The sequence below is a fragment of the Microcaecilia unicolor genome, chromosome 10 (assembly GCF_901765095.1).
Source record: "Microcaecilia unicolor chromosome 10, aMicUni1.1, whole genome shotgun sequence".
Lineage (NCBI taxonomy): Eukaryota > Metazoa > Chordata > Amphibia > Gymnophiona > Siphonopidae > Microcaecilia > Microcaecilia unicolor.
In genome coordinates this window covers 148710470-148729242 of record NC_044040.1, presented here as the reverse complement: position 1 = coordinate 148729242, position 18773 = coordinate 148710470, and the positions used below count along the sequence as shown (strand labels likewise).

General features: G+C 41.6%; 1 protein-coding gene across 1 annotated transcript in view; it reads right to left on the bottom strand.

The window, feature by feature from the left end:
• LOC115478342 (ephrin type-B receptor 1-like) overlaps positions 1-18773 on the bottom strand; it is a 421749-nt gene that overhangs the window by 395692 nt on the left and 7284 nt on the right. Inside the window, 2 exon segments of the mRNA XM_030215646.1 lie at positions 17440-17568; positions 17571-18120. Of these exon segments, the coding sequence (XP_030071506.1) occupies positions 17440-17568; positions 17571-18120 (679 nt within the window).

Genomic DNA, 18773 nt, shown 5'->3' with positions numbered 1-18773 from the left:
GCTGTCACACTTTTACTCAAAACAAAGAACGGCTCGACATGGGCCTGTGTTTCAGCCAACAAGCCTGTATCAAAAGTCTGTAAAAACATAAATACCATATAAAAACTGTGTGTTAACAATAACAAGCATAAAAAAACATGTAGAAACAAACTTAAAAAAAAAAGAAATAAAAACAGCCTTAGATAGAATACACATATAAAAAGATATAGATATTGTACCTAATTTCAGTGCATGAAACCATAATCTTAGTTATTAATCAACTAGCTGGTCAGCAAGCCTTTTAATCAATTCAGCATAAGTAATCCTTCCATGTAACCACTATAAAGGCCTGGTCTCTAACAAGAAACAGTCAACACAAAAATGGGTTCTAGCAGTCTCTGCCCATTGTATATAAAGGCCTGCCCCTACCTTGAAGGCTGTAGTATTCACACTCTTTCTCAGGAATCCCCTAGCTGTGGCTGGCAGAGAATGGAGGCTTCTTTCAGTCACCATTGGCAGGGGAGTCTTCCCTCAACTCCCCCCAGGGCCTCTCTGACTCTTCCATGCTCAAAAGGTTTATTCCCTCAGATCTAGGCCACATCCTCCTGCCTAGGCTTCCAAAGTTTGGGTCTGTTAAAGTGGCCTGGGAAGGATGTTCCTTAAGGAGAACTAGAAATTACTTAGGCACTTCCTTACAGGATTCTACAATGGATTCTATTGCAGGAAGAACAATCTTCTGCCCCATAAAGAACAATCTCTGGGAATAGCTCATCACTGAAGAACACCTTCAACAACATCTTCAACCCATCATGCTGCGCAACCTGAGTTCTCAGACTTTACTCCCTTACCCTTCATTGTTGATTCGTGCTTCACTTTCATGCTTAAAACTTGTGCTTCATAATGAGGCTAGTCACAGATTAAAGATTTTGGCACATTAATAAAAACTCAGAAGGCAAAGAAATACTATTTCCATATTTATAAATCAGGCTAAATCCTCAGATGACTGTAGCATGCGATAAAATAAAATTGAAAGCACAGACGAAAGAACTAGGAACAGAAAAAAAAGAATAGAAAAAATAGTTTCAATTAATTGAAAGAAATGGAACACCATTCCCAGAGTTCCAATTAATTCAGAACCAATCAGAGCTGGTGCTGATTCCGACAGGTTTTGCTCAGGAAGTAATGAGCAGATAAAAGCGACACAGTGAAGGAGTACAGCCCTTTGAAGACTGCAAATGACAAACAGTTCCTTTAGACATTTTTATCTTGATGTGGCAGCTGTTGCTGGCTCCTTCAAGGAGACATGGTAGTTATGGAGAGCTGTTCTCCCTCATATAATCTAGTCTTAATTATTTTTATCCAGCGTTGTTTTCACCATATTTTCTTCTTTTTTCTAGTGAGCTCATAGCTCGTGAAAGGTGCTAGAGTTAAAAGACTGGACACCAAAATCCTCTCGTTATTTGCCCTCAGAGATTCACCTTGAAGGTTACTATTCAGTATTGCAGTAGAAAGTCAAAACTTACTTGTTTCCACTAGTCTACTATCATCAGCCCTTATCTTTTGAGGTCTGTAGGCTGATGCAGTCTGCTTTAGTCTTATATTCTGTGTCTAGTCTGAATTTTTATGCATGTGCTTCATGCACTTTGAACAAATATGTTTTGGATTTGCAGGTTATAAATGTTCTGAAATCCTATATAATAAAACATACCTCCAACGTTCTGAAGCCGAGAAAGTGAAGCCTTCAAGCCTTGAAGCATTCCTGCAATGTCTGGAACTACGTGTCATCAATTGAGGAGATGGAGCCTTACAGAGCGCACGAATGTTTCAAGGCTTGAAGGCTTCACTTTCTCACACACACTCACACACTCACTCTCTGTCTCTCACACACACTCTCTCTCTCACACACAGACTCACACACACAGTCTCTCACACTCTCTCTCTCTCTGACAAAACACACACTGTCTGTCTGTCTCTCTCTCTCTCTCATTCTTTCTCACATACTCCATCTCTCACCCACACATCTCTCTCTCAAACATACACACTCGAGGAAAGGGGGGCAAGGAACACGCTGGGGAGGAGAGGGAGGAAGACATGGAACTAGGAGGGAAGGGGGGGGCCAAGAACTCGGAGGGGAGGAGGGAGAGGAGAGGGAGGGAGGGAGGGGGGCCTGCACCTGGGACAGAAGGGGGGCCTGGAACTCGGAGGGGAGGAGGGAGGGAAGGGGGGGTCATGGAACTCGGAGCCCCACACACACACTCACTCTGTCTCTCACATACACTCTCTCTCTCACACACACTCTATCTCTCTCTCTCACACTCACACTCTCACACCACATACACTCTCTCTCACACTCTCTCTCTCCTCTCTCTCTCTCTCTCTGACACAAACACACACACACTCTGTCTGTCTGTCTCTCACTCATTCTCTCTCTCACTCACACACACCACTCCATCTCTCACACACACTTTCTCTCTCACACTCTCTCTCTCTCTCAAACATACACACTCCGAGGAAAAACTTGCTATAGCCTGTTTCACTACTACTACTACTACTACTATTTAGCATTTCTATAGCGCTACAAGGCATACGCAGCGCTGCAAAACATAGAAGAAAGACAGTCCCTGCTCAAAGAGCTTACAATCTAATAGAAAAAAATAATAAAGTAAGCAAATCAAATCAATTAATGTGAACGGGAAGGAAGAGAGGAGGGTAGGTGGAGGCGAGTGGTTACAAGTGGTTACGAGTCAAAAGCAATGTTAAAGAGGTGGGCTTTCAGTCTAGATTTAAAGGTGGCCAAGGATGGGGCAAGACATAGGGGCTCAGGAAGTTTATTCCAGGCATAGGGTGCAGCGAGAAAGAAGGTGCGAAGTCTGGAATTGGCAGTAGTGGAGAAGGGAACAGATAAGAAGGTTTTATCCATGGAGCGGAGTGCACGGGAAGGGGTGTAGGGAAGGACGAGTGTGGGGAGATACTGGGGAGCAGCAGAGTGAGTACATTTATAGGTTAGTAAAAGAAGTTTGAACAGGATGCGAAAACGGATAGGGAGCCAGTGAAGGGTCTTGAGGAGGGGTAGTATGAGTAAAGTGACCCTGGCGGAAGACGAGACAGGCAGCAGAGTTTGAACCGACTGGAGGGGGAGAGGTGACTAAGTGGGAGGCCAGCAAGAAGCAGATTGCAGTAGTCTAAACGGAGTGACGAGGGTGTGGATGAGGGTTTTGGTAGAGTGCTCGGAAAGAAAGGGGCGGATTTTACGGTTGTAAAAAGCCCATTTGCTCCTTGCTTAAGGGGCTAAAGGAGAATGAGATAAAAGTATACGGGCTGCCAGTTTTGATCCACAGCTGCCCTCTGAGGTAGGGGTATAGCCAGCTCTCCAAATTTCGGGACATCCTGGGGTGGACTGGGGGGGGGAGGCAACGCATTCCTTCCTCTCTCTCCACCCCCCCCCCCCCCATGCACTAAGCATACCTTTGTTGGCAGGGATGGCGAGGCCCTGCCAGACAAATAAATACAATGCCACCATTCCCCTCCTCGTGCTGCTTTCTTCCTGCAGAATTCAGTTGGGGGCCTTCTGCCACCAACACTAGGTGCTGACTTCCACAGGAAGGAAGCAGTGCAAGGAGGAGGGGATTCTGTATTTATTTGACTGGCAGGACCTCGGCATCCCCGCCACAAAGATAAAGGGGTGCTGCAGTTTTGGAGTGGACCCGAGCCCAAAGTATGGGGGTCCAGGTCCCCAAGGTCCCTCATGGCTATGCCACTGCACTGAGGCATAGAGTGCCCTGAAGGAATCAGGGTCTAGTCATCACGGAGGCTTGAACCTGATCCTCTGTCAGAGAGAGCCAAAGAGTGAAGCCATTACCACAAGATGGTCCTCATCAGGAAAAGGACCTAAAAGCTGGGAGCAATGAAGCTGGTGAGTTCTAACACCATAACTAACCAAGGGTAAAAACCCATCCAAGGTCTTGTTCATTGATCCATTCAATAAAGGAAATACCAGCACTCAGAAATCATAAGAGACATCACAGGGTGATAGATTGATCATAGAGGAGCTACTGATCATCTATTTATGAGTGAGAGAGAGGAGAAATACTAGACGTAATCCAAGCCAACAAGGGTAACACCAACTGATAAGAGGCAGGGCCGCTGAGAGACAGAATCGGATCCGTCCCCCACTTGGGCCGCCGCCGCAGCCTCCCCCCCCCCCCCCCACTCGGGCAGCCACTGCCCCCTTACTTCCTGCGCCTGCTCCTCCTCCCTTGGTCTGTCACTCTCCTGCTCCTGTGTGTCGGGATCTGGGTTATTACATTAACGCAATCACCTCGGTCCAGACACACAGGAGCAGGAGAGAAACAGACTGAAGGAGCAGAACCTTCTGTCTGCCTCTGGAAGCCTTGCCGGCGCTGGGCCCCCACTGGAGGCTGGGCCCAGGGAATCTTCCCCGCTCCCCTCAGCGGTCCTGATAAAAGGGAAATAGAATCTTTTGACCAACCAAGAGGAATAAAGATACCTTAAGAAGTACCTTAGTTTAGTTTATTAATTTATATTCCTCATAATTATCTATGGGATAACAGTAGATCACATATAATCATAAATCCCATCCAGAATTACAAGACTAAAACAAGTAGAGAGGTGTGGTAGCCATGTTAGTCCACTCTAAAGGTTATCAATAGATAACCTGTTTGATTTCTATTGATAAGACTAAAACAATAAACAGCCCAAACAGACGTAACAAATAAAGCCCATTACTTAAAAATCAGCTTGCACTGCCTTAGCTCTTTCTATAAACTGAAAAAAGTCTTCATAGGCCAAAGCCTTGTCTGTAAAATGATTCACAAACTACATGAATTTGTAGCAATTTTTAAAATTGACTGGTATCATTTATTGCCCTAATTTGTAAAGGGGGGTTATTCCACAATATTGGGCCTGCCATTGAAAATGTTTTTGCCTAGTCTCTTCAAAATGAATTTTTCTTAAAGCTAGAATAAATAAGCAGCATGTGCCTACTGACCGCAAATCTCTGTTAGGCTGATACATTTTTAAAAGATATGAGTCGTGCCACTGTACTTTGGACAATCTGCAGTGTCTTAATGGCGGATTTTGAAAGGCCCACATACAGAAAATTGCACCAATCTAAACCACTTATAACCAAACTTTGCACTGTCAGATTAAAATCTTCAACAGGAATACAACTCTTCAATCTGCTCAGCAAACCACTACTAAATGGACTTGGGAAAAATCCACAATTCCAGGAATAACATGTATAGAATGTTTGTACGTTTGGGAAGCTTGCCAGGTGCCCTTGGCCTGGATTGACCGCTGTCGTAGACAGGATGCTGGGCTCGATGGACCCTTGGTCTTGTCCCAGTGTGGCATTACTTATGTACTTATATGTACTTATTCTTAATTTGAAAAATAAACTCTGAACTACTTTCCTTACATGTGGTTTAAAATTCAAATAAACCTCTAAAATCCCCTAAACTGTGGACCTGTTGATCCAAACGGAGTTGTTACAACTATTCAGCCTGTGAACAAGCTGGAAGACGCTGAAGCTGGGAGAGTGCTGTTCGGATGAAACCAAGGGCTCTTTTACAAACTCATGGTAGTGATTCCCGGTGCAGCAAATGCAACGAAGCCCATACAATTCATACTGGTATGGGGGAGAGGGAGGATTCTTGGCTATGACTGGGGGGAGGGGGGTTTGTCTTTTCTATAAAGTAATTGAAAAAGTGAGGTTGGTGTTTTTGTGGTTATTCGGCTTATGCTTGCGGTGTTGTGTACAATGCTTTGGTTATTCAGCTGTTTGGGCATTTGTATAGTTTGAATGCTGAAGAGCAGCTTTTTGTGGCTGTCTTAATGCTTGTTACTCTAATGTTCTGCTCTTTCTTTAATAAAAGATTCATGAACTAAAAAAAGGGGGGGAATTTTATTATAACATTGAAACAGTCCAGTTACCTAAGGGCCCTTTACTAAGCTGCACTGTAGGCGTGTACACTTTTTAGCATGAGCTAATGCTAGAGACACCATAGGAATATAATGGGTGTCTCTACTGTTAGCGCATGCTAATTTATAGCACGTGCTAAAAAGTGTGCATGCCTACAGCACACATGGCCCTTAGTTTTGCTGTTGAAATGCTGTGCCTGATTATATTAATTCAGATTTTGCTCACACCTTTTTCAGTAGTAGCTTAAGGTGAGTTACATTCAGGTACTCTGGATATTTCTCTGTCCCAGGAGGGCTCACAATCTAAGTTTGTACCTGAGGAAATGGAGGGGTAAGTGACTTGCCCAAGATCACACGGAGCAGCAGCAGAATTTGAACTGGCCACTCTGGATTGCAAGACCAGTGCTCTAATCACTAGGCCACTCCTCCACTGAGACAAAATGCGTCTGTACTGTGTTATTCCCCAACAGAAAGCTGGAGGGAGTGAAATCCGGCGGCAAAGGAAACAATGTATTAATAAACGAAAAAAATAGTCTGCCAAAAATCCCGTATATTGAACAAGTCCGTAATCACACCTAACATTTAAGCTCATATTATTGGGGAACCTTTACTAGCCCATACATCGGAGTTGGGAGAAATAGATTGGGTTTTGACCATATATGTTAGGTAGTGGTCTGGGGTGTCCGTCAGCTCCGTAAGGGATTTGTTATACTATAATAGTCACCCATAAAGGAGAAAATAATTAATTAAAAGCTATTTTACACACAATTCAGAGCTCACAGGCCAGTTACCATGTAACCCTTAGAAGTCTATGGAGACTTTTGTGGGAAAATATGGTTTCTTGGTAGGCTCTGCAGTGGCTTGGAGTCCTGCCAGACAGATAATAGATGCCTTTATGCATGTTGTATCCTGAATTACAGAGAAAATTACTTTTCATTAAGTAGAGTTGCCAGAAAGATAGTTTTACCTTGTGAAATATAAGGGCATACTTTAGTGCACTATAGCATGTCGACCAAGCCAAGTTTCTGAGTCTGGCAGAGTGAAAGCCTGATCAGCCACATAACATAAGCATAACAAGCATGTTGAGACAGACTGAAGGTCCATCAAGCCCACTATCCTGTTCCAACAGTGGCCAATCCAGGTCACAAGTACTGGCAGGATCCCAGAACAGTAAAATAGATTTTATGCTGTTTATCCTAGAAATAAGCTGTAGAATTCCCAAGTCCACATTTTTTGCTACTCCACACCCTCCAGTTCTTCACAGAACATATCAGCCTGACTCCTAGGAATTCACCTTTTGCTATCATCAAACATTTACTTTCCTTTAAAAGAAAACTCTGCAGTAATTCAAAGAGTGCTAATTACAGTTTTAACTTTTCAGCTGTTGCATGCCTGGATGGCTCTCGAGGACATTGCCAGATGGATGGCAGGAAGGGGCATCTCCTCTGAGGTTCACCATCATCAACACTTATTGGCTAGCAGAAACCACCAAATGTTAGCAAAAATTTTCTCTCTCTCCTACCTCAACACACCAATCACCTGAAGGGCAATTCTATAAACTAGGCAACCGTATTTACACTACCTTTGTGTGTGTAAATGTGTAGACTGCTAGCAACAGCATGCATAACTATACATTTACCCGCAAAAGTGAAAGAAGAGTTATTCTACAATGTAAATGCAGGGGGGGCGGAGCTTCCCTTATGCGCATAAATTACAAGATACTGTCAGTTATGTGCATCCTGGATTCATTTATGCTGCCGCAGTTATGCCAGCCGGTGTAATTGAGGGTGTGTAAATGTAAGGCGCACTGATACAAGGTTACATGAGTACCATAATGGAATCTAGCCTTAATGGAACAGGTTCTCACTGCGCATCCTTGGGGCGTCTAAATGGAGGCACCCAGCTGTAGAACTGCCCCAATAATGCCCCTATGTGCCACTAAGCCTGATGACAGGGCCAGGGGTTAAAGGTAAATTTCACCTCAAGGCACTTCCTTGAGGTGAAATTTAATGTGAAAAATGCGCAGTGATGTACATTGGGAAGAATAATCTGAATCATAATTGCCTGATGCTAGGGTCCACCTCAGGAGTGCACCTCAAGAAAAAGATCTAGGTGTCATTGTAGACAATACACTGGAATCTTCTGCCTAGTGTGCAGAAGTGGCCAAAAAAACCAAGCTGGATGCTAGGAATTATTAGGAAAGGGATGCAAAATAAAAACCAAGAATATTATAATGTTCTGTATCATCACTCCATGGTGCAATCTCACCTGAGTATTTTGTTCAAATCTGGTAGCCATATCTCAAAAAAAAGATATAGTGGAATTAGAAAAGGTTCAAAGAAGAGCAACCAAAATGATAAAGGGGATGGAATCCTCTCATATGAGGAAAGGCTAAAGAAATTAGGGCTCTTCAGCATGGAAAAGAGGGCTGAGGGGGAATATGATTAAGGTCTACAAAATCCTGAGTGGTGTAGAACGGTTTAAAAGTGAATCGATTTTTACTGTTTCAAATAGTACAAAGACTAGTGGGCACTTAATGAAGTTACATGGAAATACTTTTAAAACAAACAGGAGGAAAAAAATTTTCACTCAATGAATAGTTAAGCTCTGGAATTTTTTGCCAGAGGATACGGAAGATTGGAGGGTGGCCAATGTAATGCCGATTTTTAAAAAATGTTCCAGAGGTGATCTGGGAAATTATAGACCAGTGAGTGAGCCTGATGTCAGTGCTGGGCAAAATGGTAGAGACTATATAAGAAACAAAATTACATAGCATGTTCAAAAGCATGGATTAATAAGACAAAGCCAACATGGATTTAGTGAAGGGAAATCTTTCCTCACCAATCTATTACATTTCTTTGAAGGGGTGACAAACATGTGGATAAAGGTGAGTCGGTCGATATTATGTATCTGGATTTTCAAAAGGCATTTGACTGTTGTGGATTAAAAACTGGTTAAAAGATAGAAAACAGAGAGTAGGCTTAAATGGTCAGTATTCGCAATGGGACAGGGGTAGATAGTAGGGTTCCCAGGCGTCTGACCTGGGACTGTTGCTTTTCAGTATATTTTAAATGATCTAGGATGGGAGTAACTAGTGAGGTAATTACATTTGTTGACAACACAAAGTTATTCAAAGTTGTTAAATCGCGAAATGATTGTGAAAATTACAAGAGGACCTTACGAGACTGGGAATCCAAATGGCAGATGTTTAATGTAAGCAAATGCAAAGTGATGCATGTGGGAAAGAGGAACCCGAACTATAGTTATGTAATGCAAGGTTTCACATTAGGAGTCACTGACCAGGAAATGGATCTAGGTGACATCGTTGATGATATGTTGAAACATTTTGCTCAGGGTGTGGAGGCGGCTAAGAAAGCAAATGTTAGATATTATTAGGAAAGGAATGGAAACCAAAAATGAGGATATTATAATGCCTTTCTATCGCTCCATGGTGCAACCGCACCTCGAATATTGTGTGCAGTTCTGGTTACCGCATCTCAAAAACGATATGGTGGAATAAGAGAAGGTACAGAGAAGGGCGACAAAATGCTAAAGGGGATGGGACGACTTACCTATGAGGAAAGGCTAAAGCGGCTAGGGCTTTTCAGCTTGGAGAAGAGACGGCTGAGGGGAGATATGATAGAGGTCTATAAAATAATGAGTGGAATGGAACGGGTAGACGTGAATCGATTGTTTACTCTTTCTAAAAATAATAGGAGTAGGGGCATGCATGAATCTACAAAGTAGTAAATTTAAAACAAATTAGAGAAAATATTTCTTTACTCAACGTGTAATTAAACTCTGAAATTCGTTGCCAGAGAATGTAGTAAAAGCAGTTAGCTTAGCGAGGTGTAAAAAAAGATTTGGCTAACATCCTTGTTCCTGAATTCATCTTGAGATGAGTATTATGATCTAATTAATTCTATTGAACAGTGAGTCAAAGTTTTAAATTGGGAAGCTGATGAGTGTGGTATAAAGAAAAGAAAAAAAGTATGAAAAAAGTATAAAAATCACATAGAAAAATCTCGAATGCGTTAGACCGATGAAGAGGTGGGTGCATAAATCTTACTGACCCAAAAATCTAGTTAAGTAAGTGGCACCACTGAGGTCTTTGGTTAAGTACATACCAACAGGAGGTAAATGTTATATTAGCTTATGTAGGAAAGAGCATAACATTTCTGCACTAATAGTAATCCATAATGCATTGGCTGAACTATCATGTTTCCCCTTTTTACTCACCATATAAAACAAATACCCTCCATTTTCAGGTATATTGTGAAACAATATGAAATCTTGCAAAAATATCACTTAGAACTTATATAGCAAACTTGCCCCACCAAAACAGCACTGCCCCCCCCCCCCCCCCCCCCCACACACACACACACCCACGAAATCAAAGTGCAACAACATTACCTAGGAAAAGAAAGTAATGCGAATTCAGTGGAGGAGTGACCAAATGGTTAAAGCAGCAGGTTGCAGACCTAGGGAACTGGCTTTGATTTCCACTAGCCTGATAATCAGCAGTGGGTTCAGACCCTGAGGAAGCAGGGTCAATATATAACTTAGGGGTCCTTTTACAAAGGAGCACTAAAAAATGGCTTGCGGTAGTGTAGGCATGGGTTTTGGGCGCGCATTGGGCACGTGTAGACGCTTACGTGGCTTACTAAAAGGACCCCTTAGATTGTGAGCACATTAGGGACTATGCAAAGTACCTGTAATGGAAATTGTAAAATATAGTCACCTCAGGGATTACTTGCAGTACATCAAGTGCTGAAAAAAAAATAAGAGTTTACAGTAGCTTTACTCTTCTTTCCAGCAGAAAAAAGGCATGGCCTAGTGAGAAGAGCAATGGACTGAACTAGGAAAGCCAATTTCTCTACTGACAATGCTTCTGACCTTTAGCAAATCACTTTATCTCCTGTTGTCTTAAACACCCATTGTGAAAGGGACTTGTACTTGAATTCTACAAATGCTATAAGCCACCCTGATCCTTATTTGAAAAAGTAGGCTTAAAATACAAATTAATTATTAGCACTATACCTGCTATTGAAAAATTAAAACAAGGTGGATTACACAAACTGCATGCTAGCAGACACACAGCAAACTCACAAAAAGCATCATTAAATATAAACTAAGTGGGAAAGCGGGGCAAACAGGAAGGGACAGAATGGATTAGGGAGCAGAATGGTTCTTCCTTGCTTTGTTCTGTGTCAGACTCACCAACGCATCAATGTTATAATTTGGAAGCTAGTTAAGCAAATGCAAACAAAGGCATAGTGAGACCTCACATTTGGGTGGGCCAATGGGCAAACTGGGTGGGCACATGTCGTCTATGCATCCCCACCCAGGCCCACCTGTGACCTGTAGGGAGCTAGAGGTGGAAGCAGAGGGCTGTTCTCTATTGCCTGAGATTTGAAGGGGGGGGAATCCACCAGCCAATCTGTGAACAGCAATATGTGCTTCTGCAAAGTGAAGTCCCTTTTGCTGCCCCCAAAATGTCTACATACTAAGCAATTGTCTGGTATGCCTATTGGAAGAATCAGCCCTGTCAAAGGGGCTGGTCTTTTCTGAAATCCTTTTTCCTTCATTTCCTCTTTGGGGCATGTCCGTGTTTGGAAATACATTACAAGTGATTTCATGGGTCATAGCTTTCAGATTAGAAATGACATCAGATAAATCAGTCATAAATTAATGTATATAATATATATTGTGGCACTCTTAAGCATGACTGCTTTGCTCAGATCACAAGCATTGCAAAGTAAGGACAATATCATTTGCCGTAAAATTCTATAAATAGCACACATAGTTAGGCGTGAAACTGGGCACATAGGCATAGAATAGAGTATTAAGCTAGTGACAATTAATTGGCACTAAATTAGCAAATAATTGATAAATACCAATAATTTGTGCTAAGAAGCACTAATTGGCATTAATTTGCAGTTGCGCACATAACAGACTTATGCCCCTATCATAAACAGCATGCTTAGGGGTCTTTTACATAGGTGCGCTAGCGTTTTTCATGCGCGCTAATGATTAGGCTGACAGCAGACTATTTATCGACTATCTGGCATCACGCAGGATATGTTATTTTGAGCTGCTCATGCTGGTTTGTTATGAAGAAAATTTCTTATATCCTTGTCCTGATAGATTATTTGATACCGCTCTAATTCAAGAAAGATACAGACTAGCCCCTGACGAGCCCTATCGTTGGGCAAAACACGGCCTGTGTCAGGCATTTGTCTCATACACGGTATCTTCAATAAAGTTTTTTTTTTATATTATGATCTGCTATTTTGTTTTCCACGGCACTGCAGATAATACAGAATGCTTTTGCTTGATTATTAGCAGGTAGTCTCAGTTTGAACATGTATCCTCGATCCTTCGCTCACTGCACTGGTTGCCAGTACACTCTCAAGCGCAGTACAAGGAGGAGCGTTTCATCCATCAAGTATTGCGCTCAGATTGTGTTCCTGTTATCTTAAAGATGGATTGGTATTAAAGCTAACCTAGTTTGTTCTGAATTCAGTCCAGTTTCTACTAAAGAGGTTCATTCTATACTAAAAACGTTAGCTAATACATTTTGCATTCTTGATCATTGTCCTTCCTGCTTACTTAAGTCTGTCCTAATTCAATTAGTTGATTGGATTACATTATTAGTTATTTCTTTATTAAGAGAAAATTTTCCTCAGGAACTTGGGAAAATTATTTTGACTCCTATACCAAAGTCACAAGGAATGGATTTGGCTGAAGTGGCTAGTTTTCGACCTGTTGCCACCATTCCTTGGATTGCTAAATTATCTGAATTGATAGTTGCAGTGCAGTTGAGGTCCAGTTGAGGCACCATTGTCTCCTGTCTCCCAATTCTGATTTAGAACAATGCACAGTACTGAATCTTTATTGGTTACACTGGTCACTAAGATTAAGACCTTATTAAGTCAAATATTCTGTCTGCTTTAATTCAATTCAGTTTCGGGGGCCCTTGATATTGTTGATCATATATTATTGCAAAATAGGCTGAATGGATTGGGTTTGGATGGTACTGTTCTGAAGTGGTTTAAGAGTTTTCTTGGTAATAGAGAACGGGTACACGTGAAGGGGCGGGACAGACCGTATTTTCTAAAAAAATGGGTGTCCATCTTTTTTCCAATAATACGATTTGTGCCAGCCAAATGCATCAGATTTGTGCGGATTTGAGCTGGGCGGTATCGTTTTTCAGCGATAATGGAAACCGAAGGCGCTCAGCTCAAAAACGAACAAATCCAAAGCATTGGGTCATGGGGGGGCCAGGATTCGTAGTGCACTGGTCCCCCTCACATGCCAGGACACCAACCGGGCACCCTAGGGTGCACTTGTAACAATTAAAAAAAAGTTAACTACCTCTGAAGTCCATAGCACCCTTCCCTTGGGTGCTGAGCCCCCCAATTCCCCCCCAAAACCCACTCCCCACAACTCTACACCATTACCATAGCACTTATGGCTGAAGGGGGCACCTAGATGTGGGTACAGTGGGTTTTGGGGGCGGTTTGGAGGGCTCCATTTACCACCACAAGTGTAACAGGTAGGGGGGATGGGCCTGGGTCCACATGGCTGAAGTCCACTGCACCCACTAACAACTGCTCCAGGGACCTGCATACTGCTGTGATGAAGCTGGGTATGACATTTGAGGCTGGCATATAGGCTGGAAAAAAAGTTTTTAAAGTTGTTTTTTTGGGTGGGAGGGGATTAGTGATCACTGGGGGAGTCAGGGGTGGTCATCTGGTCATTTAGGGCACTTTTTTGGGACTTGCTTGAAAAAAAAGGGTCCAAAAAAAGTGACCCAAATTGAGGCTAAAAACGCCTTTCTTTTTTCGATTATCACCAAGGACGCCCTCGGCCGATAAACATGCCCCAGTCCCGCCTTCACCACGCCTCCGATACGCCCAAGCCAACTTTGGCCGTTTCCGCGACAGATTGCAGTTGAAGATGCCCAAAATCGGCTTTCGATTATACCGATTTGGGCGCCCATGGGAGAAAGACGCCCATCTCCCGATTTGGGTAAATATGGGCGTCTTTCTCTTTCGAAAATAAGGCAGATAGTGTCAGAAAAAATAGAAATTTTTCAGAGTCTTTGAGCTCAGTTTGTGGAGTCCCTCAAGGTTCACCTTTGTCACTGATTTTATTTAATGTTTTTACGAGTTCTGTTGGTAATTTCTTAATATCCTTATTAAGGCAGAGCCGGTGGGGGGGGCTGGTGGTTGGGAGGCGGGGCTAGTGCTGGACAGACTTATATAGTCTGTGCCCTGACAATGGCAGATACAAATCAAGGTAAGGTATACACAAAAAGTAGCACATGAGTTTATCTTGTTGGGCAGACTGGATGGACCATACATGTCTTTTTCTGCTGTCATCTACTATGTATGTTACTATGTATTTTATGCTGCTTCTTATGCAGATGACATTTTTATTTTGGTACCATTGCTAAATGGTACTACAGATATAGATGATTTTTCAGAATGCATTTCTAAGACACATCACTGGGTGTCAATGAACAAGTTAAAGCTTAATGCTGCTAAGACTAAATTGCTCTACTTTGATACATCTTTAAACAGAGTACCACAAAATCTGGTTCTCACACTGGGGAATCTCTCCCTTTTTAGAAATATTCTAGAGTGCTATGCTTTATTCTAGACACACAATTCACTTTGAAACATCAAATTGCTAATCTGTCCAAGAGTCTTTGTAAATTATGACAGTTTAGAAGGATAAGATCCTCTTTTAATTTGATACAATTTAGATTGTTGGTCCAGGCCATAGTAATACCTCAGCTAGATTACTGCAGTTCTTTGTATGTTGGGATTAATCAACTTCTTGTAAAAAGACTTCAATTATTGCAGAACTGTGCTGCAAGGATGATCTTTAGCTGCAAGAAATATGAACATGACACCTTTGCTTAGAGCTCTTCATTGGCTGCCTGTCTCTGTAAGGGTTGAATTTAAGATGGTTTGTTTAATTTATAAGATCTTCTATGCTTCTAGTCCATCTGACCACATTACTCTGATCCACCATTCTTCTATAGATCGACCTACTTGCAGTCATTATTCTTTAAATCTATCTCTTTCTTCAGTGAAATTTGAAGTTATTAGCAAATGTTAAACTGTGTACTGTAAGAATGCTAGTACCCGGAATACCACCTTTTCGATAGCAGGACCACAAATTTGGAACAATTTGCAGGGTTACTTGAGATTATGCAGCAGCAGTTGTCAATTTTCTAAATTACTGAAGACATATTTGTTTTAACACGCATGGCTCTCCCTATCTGTTTTTGCATCCTGTTCAAACTTCTTCTACTAACCTATAAATGTACTCACTCTGCTGCTCCCCAGTATCTCTCCACACTCGTCCTTCCCTACACCCCTTCCCGTGCACTCCACTCCATGGATAAATCCTTCTTATCTGTTCCCTTCTCACTACTGCCTCCAGACTTTGCGCCTTCTGTCTCGCTGCACCCTACGCCTGGAACTTGTAACCACTCGCCTCCACCTACCCTCCTCTCTTCCTTCCCGTTCACATTAATTGATTTGATTTGCTTACTTTATTTATTTTTTGTCTATTAGATTGTAAGCTCTTTGAGCAGGGACTGTCTTTCTTCTATGTTTGTGCAGCGCTGCGTACGCCTTGTAGCGCTATAGAAATGCTAAATAGTAGTAGTAGTATAATATTCTTGTGTGTTTTATGAGTGATGATTTATTGATTTGCTTTTGATTGTATGTTAGTTTCATTGTTATTTTTTATTTTTATTTTTTATTTATTAAATTTCAAATTTTTACAAACAGACATCAGTTTGTAAGGCAATACAGAGAATAACTATAGAAAATAGAAAAGAAATAATTGTAATTAAACAGAACATTCAAACTCTTCCTTAGACCACCACCTTATTTGGGGGGAGTGGATTTGAAAAACTTAAGGAAATACAATAAACACTTAATAAACCAAATTGGCATAGTCCTAATCTCATTCTTTATCAGCTGATACAGTTGTTCCAATCGGCCGGCTAGTTGGTTTTTAGAGTCCAGGAAAGTCTTTAGCTGATTCGGCTCAAAAAAGACATATTTAACCCCTAAGAAGCGTATCAAACATTTGCAGGGGTAAGCCAATGTAAACGTCGCTCCTAAATTTCTCACTTCTTCTCTCAAAATCAAAAATTGTTTCCTTCTTTGCTGAGTCACTTTGGTTACGTCTGGGTACACCCATATTTTCTGACCACAAAACACTGCTGCAGATTTTTAAAGTATAATTTCCTAAGCATATTTACGTCCTGCTCAAAAACTAAGGATGTGATCAGAGTCCCCCGATTTGAAATCTCAACCATTGAATCTTCTATCAATGCAGTCAAATTTTGTAAGTCAATTTCAGGCTTCTGGGGTAACACTTTACTGATTGAGAAGCCTCTCCTCGTTTCTGAACATTTGGGAGGTAATAAACTTTATTGAATGGAGGAATATCTTTAGGAGAGAGCTTCAAGATCTCTTGTAGGTATTTTTTTAGGAAGTCATAAGGTGATAATGCTGGAGAAATTGGAAAGTTTTCATTGTTTGTTTTTTTTATTGTATATGTTGATTTCTAATCTGCCTAGTTGTAAGTGGAATAGACATTTTTTAATAATAAATAATGCTGATTCCTGTGCCTTAATTTTGGGTGCCAGGCTTATGCCTGCTGAACCCTGGTGCTGGCACCTAGGTTGGGCACGCTGACCTATTATTCAGTAACAACATGTGAAACTTTTTGAAACGCCCATAATACGCCCATGCCCTCCCATTGCTGTGCCCCCTTTTAAGATACATGCTATAGGATGTAGGCTTCCAGCATTATAGAATAGCCCACAGCCAGATGCATACACACATACTAATTAGTGCCAATTAACATCAATTGGTTGTTAGCACCCAATTATTAATGGTTAAGAGCTCGTCAGCAAATTAAGTTGAACACGTGCACTCAAATGTGGGCACCGTATATAGAATCTGAGGGACAGTGAGCACTCCTTTGCAAAGAGTACGCACATTTAGTGACATAACAAATAAAAACTGAAAAATATGACATGAGAATTTTTTTAGCTGCTCATCTGTACTGCAAAGAGTCTGCACAATGATTTTCAAAAGTATCAGTGTAACTTTGTAAATACTGATACTGTGGAACACAGAGAAGTGAATCACTTCAATATGGAAATCACTCTAAGCTAAAGTTTGCACATCCACTACTGACATTGTAATTTTTATCCTCTAAAGGAGTGAATAAACCAAGATTCTATATAATGTTAATGTTACTGCTCACAACATTCGTATTTAAGAGTTACAAAATACTGTCTTTGCTATCTGTTCTCTTGGTTGTTTTCAGTGCTATTCACATTTCTGCATTTGCTCACTGATTGGGTTTTGCTGCCCCTGAATGGTTGGACTGTATGTATGCTTTGGCATCCTGTCTATATTTAAAAAATCCTTTCACAAATTTACCTTGCCATGATTACTGAGAAGAAGACAATCTTACCTCTGCACAGGACAAGGTTTTCGGGCTCATAGCCAGCCTTGCAGGTACAACGACCAATAGGCACCATCCACTCCCCATCACCATTGCAGTACAGTTTTATGGGTACATCTACTTCCTCTGCATTGGAATGCATGTGCCACGTGAAATCACGAGAGAGGTGCTCTCTGCTCCAGTCATAGTTTCAGGGAATATAGCAAAATTCTGTACAACACTGGAGCATTTCTTGAAGAAAACCCTGACAGAGAGCAGGGACATGCAGGCCCCATAATCCTGGAAGGCAAGATAAAACCCGTTGCGGGTGAGTGGCCCAAAGCTGCGTACCTCAGTGTTGACCTTCATCAGTCTTCCCCCAAAATCCACCTGAGAGAAGCTCTCATCAGCAGCAATAGTATCAACTTTGAGGTAGGGGGCCTCTGTCCAGAAGGTAGACTTCTTAGTGGCAATCACAGAGTCTGTTTCATAGTAGTAGAGGTTAAAAGTTTCTTTGCAGGAACCTGGCACATTGGGTAGGCTGCTGCAGTCCCGCACGGTGAAACGCATTTCCACATAGATGCGATGTGCACCTCGACGGTTGACGAATGTGGTGAGGAGCCAGTTGTTCTGGTTGGGTTCGAAGACATTGCACACCTGGTATGTGCGGATGGTGTTTAGGTTTTCATCATATCCACTCACTTCTTCCCACTTAAAAAAAAAAAAGGAAAACAGAAAAAATAAAAAAGAGACAATGAAACAGAACCATTAAGTTACAAAAAGGCTTACAGGAAATATTTTGAACCCTAGGTTTAAAATCCAGAAGTGTCTACCTTTGCAGATATCATGTGCACATTGTACATAATGCTTGCTATTAAATTATTCAGTATCCAGGGATTTTTATAGGGGTAGATAATGTTTCTACTTTAACTTCAGGTCAACTGCCAGATTAAGGGGCTCTTATACCAAAGAGTGTTAAAACCTTAATGCTAACACACCCACCAGAATGCATTAAAGCATTTTGCAGTAGTTTGTCATGCGTTACCTATTAAAAAAAAATATTTTAGGAGGAGATGTGTCATGGGCAGAGAGTGTGCATTCCTGTGTTATCCAGCTAGTATGCTATGATTAGCATTCACTAACTGGTTAATGCAGGAGCACTTAGTTCCTCCTACATAGGAGGTGGTAAACGCTCCCGCATTAATTTTTTTGCAGATACCACATGTTAATGGGAACATTAGCACTTGACCTGCCAAAAAAATAAAAGAAAGAAAAAGCCTCACTAAAATGCCATGTTAAATCTGGGCTAAGTGCACAGGAAAACCTTGCATTAGAATGTGCTAAACCCAGATTTACCGCACTTT